This window comes from Buceros rhinoceros, unplaced genomic scaffold, assembly GCF_000710305.1.
Source record: "Buceros rhinoceros silvestris isolate BGI_N320 unplaced genomic scaffold, ASM71030v1 scaffold9374, whole genome shotgun sequence".
Taxonomy (NCBI): Eukaryota; Metazoa; Chordata; class Aves; order Bucerotiformes; family Bucerotidae; genus Buceros; species Buceros rhinoceros.
In genome coordinates, this window is record NW_010407633.1 from 18,914 (window position 1) to 21,826 (window position 2,913).

The 2,913-nt window shown below is 43.5% G+C and overlaps 1 protein-coding gene across 1 annotated transcript in view; it reads left to right on the plus strand.

Moving 5' to 3' along the window:
- The first annotated feature begins 464 nt into the window (after positions 1-464).
- MET (MET proto-oncogene, receptor tyrosine kinase) overlaps positions 465-2,913 on the plus strand; it is a 65,743-nt gene continuing 63,294 nt past the window's right edge. Inside the window, exon 1 of the mRNA XM_010134548.1 lies at positions 465-1,676. Coding sequence (XP_010132850.1) covers positions 477-1,676 — 1,200 coding nt within the window. The 5' untranslated portion in view covers positions 465-476. The remainder of the gene's footprint in view (positions 1,677-2,913) is intronic.

Genomic DNA, 2,913 nt, shown 5'->3' on the forward strand with positions numbered 1-2,913 from the left:
TGAGAACCAGCTTAGCCACTTGAGGAAATTGCCAGATATATCCACACACTGAAGTGCTGCACTGTTTTGTGTGCAGTTGTGTTCTGAGTGTCTTGAGCAGATTTGCTCTGAGCTACCTGTGCATCTTGTTCTATACTGTATCAGCCAGCTGTTTTAATGCCAGTGTGGAAGTAGTCATATCTGTTCTGCTGCTGTGCAGCATGCCAAGGGATGTTGCAAAATTCAGCAGAAGAAAATCCTTCTGTGAATTGTTCTAAAAGCAGTGAAATGGGTACCTGCAAAGAACTGTGATCATAGCAGTTTCTAGCACAAGACTATTAATGACACTGATCAAGATTCTGATATTTCTTAAACTGAAATAGTTCAGCTAATATATGCTGCCTAGAAATGGACTTCTGTTGACTGATGATGTTTTAGTATGTGAAATATAACCACTCTTCCCTTTAAATATATTTTGACAGATTAAATCTCTGACAATGAAGCCTTTTACTGCATATCCTTCTGGGTTTATTGTATTCCTGTTTGCCTTGCTGCAGAGGAGCCATGGACAATGCAAAGAAGCAGCTAAAAAATCAGAGATGAATTTGAGCGTAAAATATGATCTTCCTAACTTCATTGCAGAAACACCGATTCAGAATGTAGTTTTATACAACCATCATGTTTATATTGGAGCAGTCAACAAGATTTATGTACTAAATGAAACTCTCCAGAACATTTCTGTGTACAAGACTGGGCCCATTTTGGACAACCCTGACTGTGCGCCATGTGAAGACTGCAAAGATAAAGCCAATTTATCTAATAGCGTATGGAGGGATAACGTCAACATGGCGCTGCTCTTAGAAACTTACTATGATGATCAGCTTATCAGCTGTGGTAGTGTGTCCGGAGGCATCTGCCACCGTCACATCATTCACCCTGACAACCCTGCTGACATTGAAAGCGAGGTGCACTGCATGTATTCACCCCGGGTGGACGGAGAAGCAGATAATTGTCCTGACTGTGTTGTAAGCACTTTAGGAACCAAAGTTCTGGTGACCGAAAAGGACAGGTTTGTCAACTTCTTTGTTGGAAATACTGTGACATCTGCATTTCAACCTCCCCACGTGTTGCATTCAATATCAGTTAGAAGGTTAAAAGAAACGCAGGATGGTTTTGAGTTTCTCACGGATCAGTCTTATATAGATATCCTCCCTCAGTTCCGTGACTCTTACCCAGTTAGGTATGTCCATGCCTTTGAAAATGATCACTTTATCTATTTTCTGACTGTCCAGAGAGAATCTCTTGACTCCCAAGCTTTTCACACTAGAATTATCCGCTTCTGCACTTTAGACTCCGAGATGCGTTCTTACATGGAAATGCCTCTTGAGTGTATCTTTACCGAAAAGCGGAGAAAGAGGTCCATCCGAAAGGAGGTATTCAACATTTTGCAGGCTGCCTACATAAGCAAACCAGGTGCAGCTCTAGCCCACGAAATGGGCCTTGGGTTGAATGACGATATTCTCTACGGTGTTTTTGCACAAAGCAAACCAGACTCCTCCGAACCAACCAACAGATCTGCTGTCTGTGCTGTCTCTGTGCGAACCATCAACGAGTTCTTCAACAAGATCGTCGACAAGCAGAACATGAAATGTCTCCAGCACTTCTATGGGAAAGAGAGCAGATACTGCTTGAACAGGGTAAGCAACAATTAATTTACTACATTTTGAGACCCTCGTTCTCTCTTTGCCTCCTCCATTGCTAGGTAGCCATCCCCTCAGTTTCAGTTACAAAATGTAAGTCCCTGATCATTTCAGATTACTTAGCATTGCTGATGATTCATCTCTGTAAGGATTAGTTTCTGTAAATTGGGTGTGAAAATCACTGAGGTCCTTATGGCAGCTAAAAAATTATTAGTGGAACTGAGAAAAGAAAATCCTTTTTTTTCTAATTTGTGAGTAATAGTTTTTCTTAAAAGACTGTGATGCAGATAAATGGCAGTTATTTCTTTTAATATTTCAAAAAAGTATTCATTAACATTTGTATCCATGTGCACTGAGTCGTCCCTGAAACTATCACTCATATTTTGAACTCTTACTGCTGAATCATTGCCCTTGTTAGAAAAAAATAAAAGAGCTCGTTTGGAACATGCCATGAAGAGCCAGATTGTAAGACACTTACTCATGCTTGGTACAGAAACAGTCCCACTGAAATCACTTTTCTTAATGAAAGAAGTGTCTATGAAAGCTCTGTCTGAATGAGGACACTGGTAGTCCCGAATGGGGGGGCTGCCTTTCTGTACAGGTGGTTGCTGCTGTCCAGTCATCTGAAACATTGTGAGTGAAGGCAGCGCAGAAGTTGTTTCTTCCCCTCTGGCCAATGTCTGCACCAGCGCCAGCTCTTGTAAAGGAATTACAGAGTCTGGGATTCGGGTACTTCTGACATTTATTTTGAAACATGAAACGTTAGAGCTTTGAATTGTACTTGCTTATGCAGCAGTCCTCTCTGGGTAGATTTCTGTTCTCAAATACAAGAAAATTGGAGCTCAGAGGTGGCACGCTGCCCTCTACCAGAGGGCCAGGCCAGAGCCATTGCGATGGGGCTCTGCTCAGCCTCATAAGCTGACACAAGGCCTGTGCCAGCACCAAGCAACCGCTCAGCCTGCGTTTGGAGGTGTATGGAATATAGCATGTCCCATTGTTAGGATGGCTTGGGGTGAGGGTGGCAACTGCAGCCTTTCATCACCCCAGTACCACCAGAGTCCTCCTCAGCACAGCTGCCCAGCACAGGGCATCAGAACGGGGTGCTGGCACATGCTGCCCCAGTTGGAGGTAGGAACCTTTTACATGAAAGAGAAGGGCTGCTCATCAGTGGCAGGAGTGGTGTGGGGGGAAGCATCCCTTATAGAGCTGCTGTGGCTTCTGCCCAGTAGCAGGA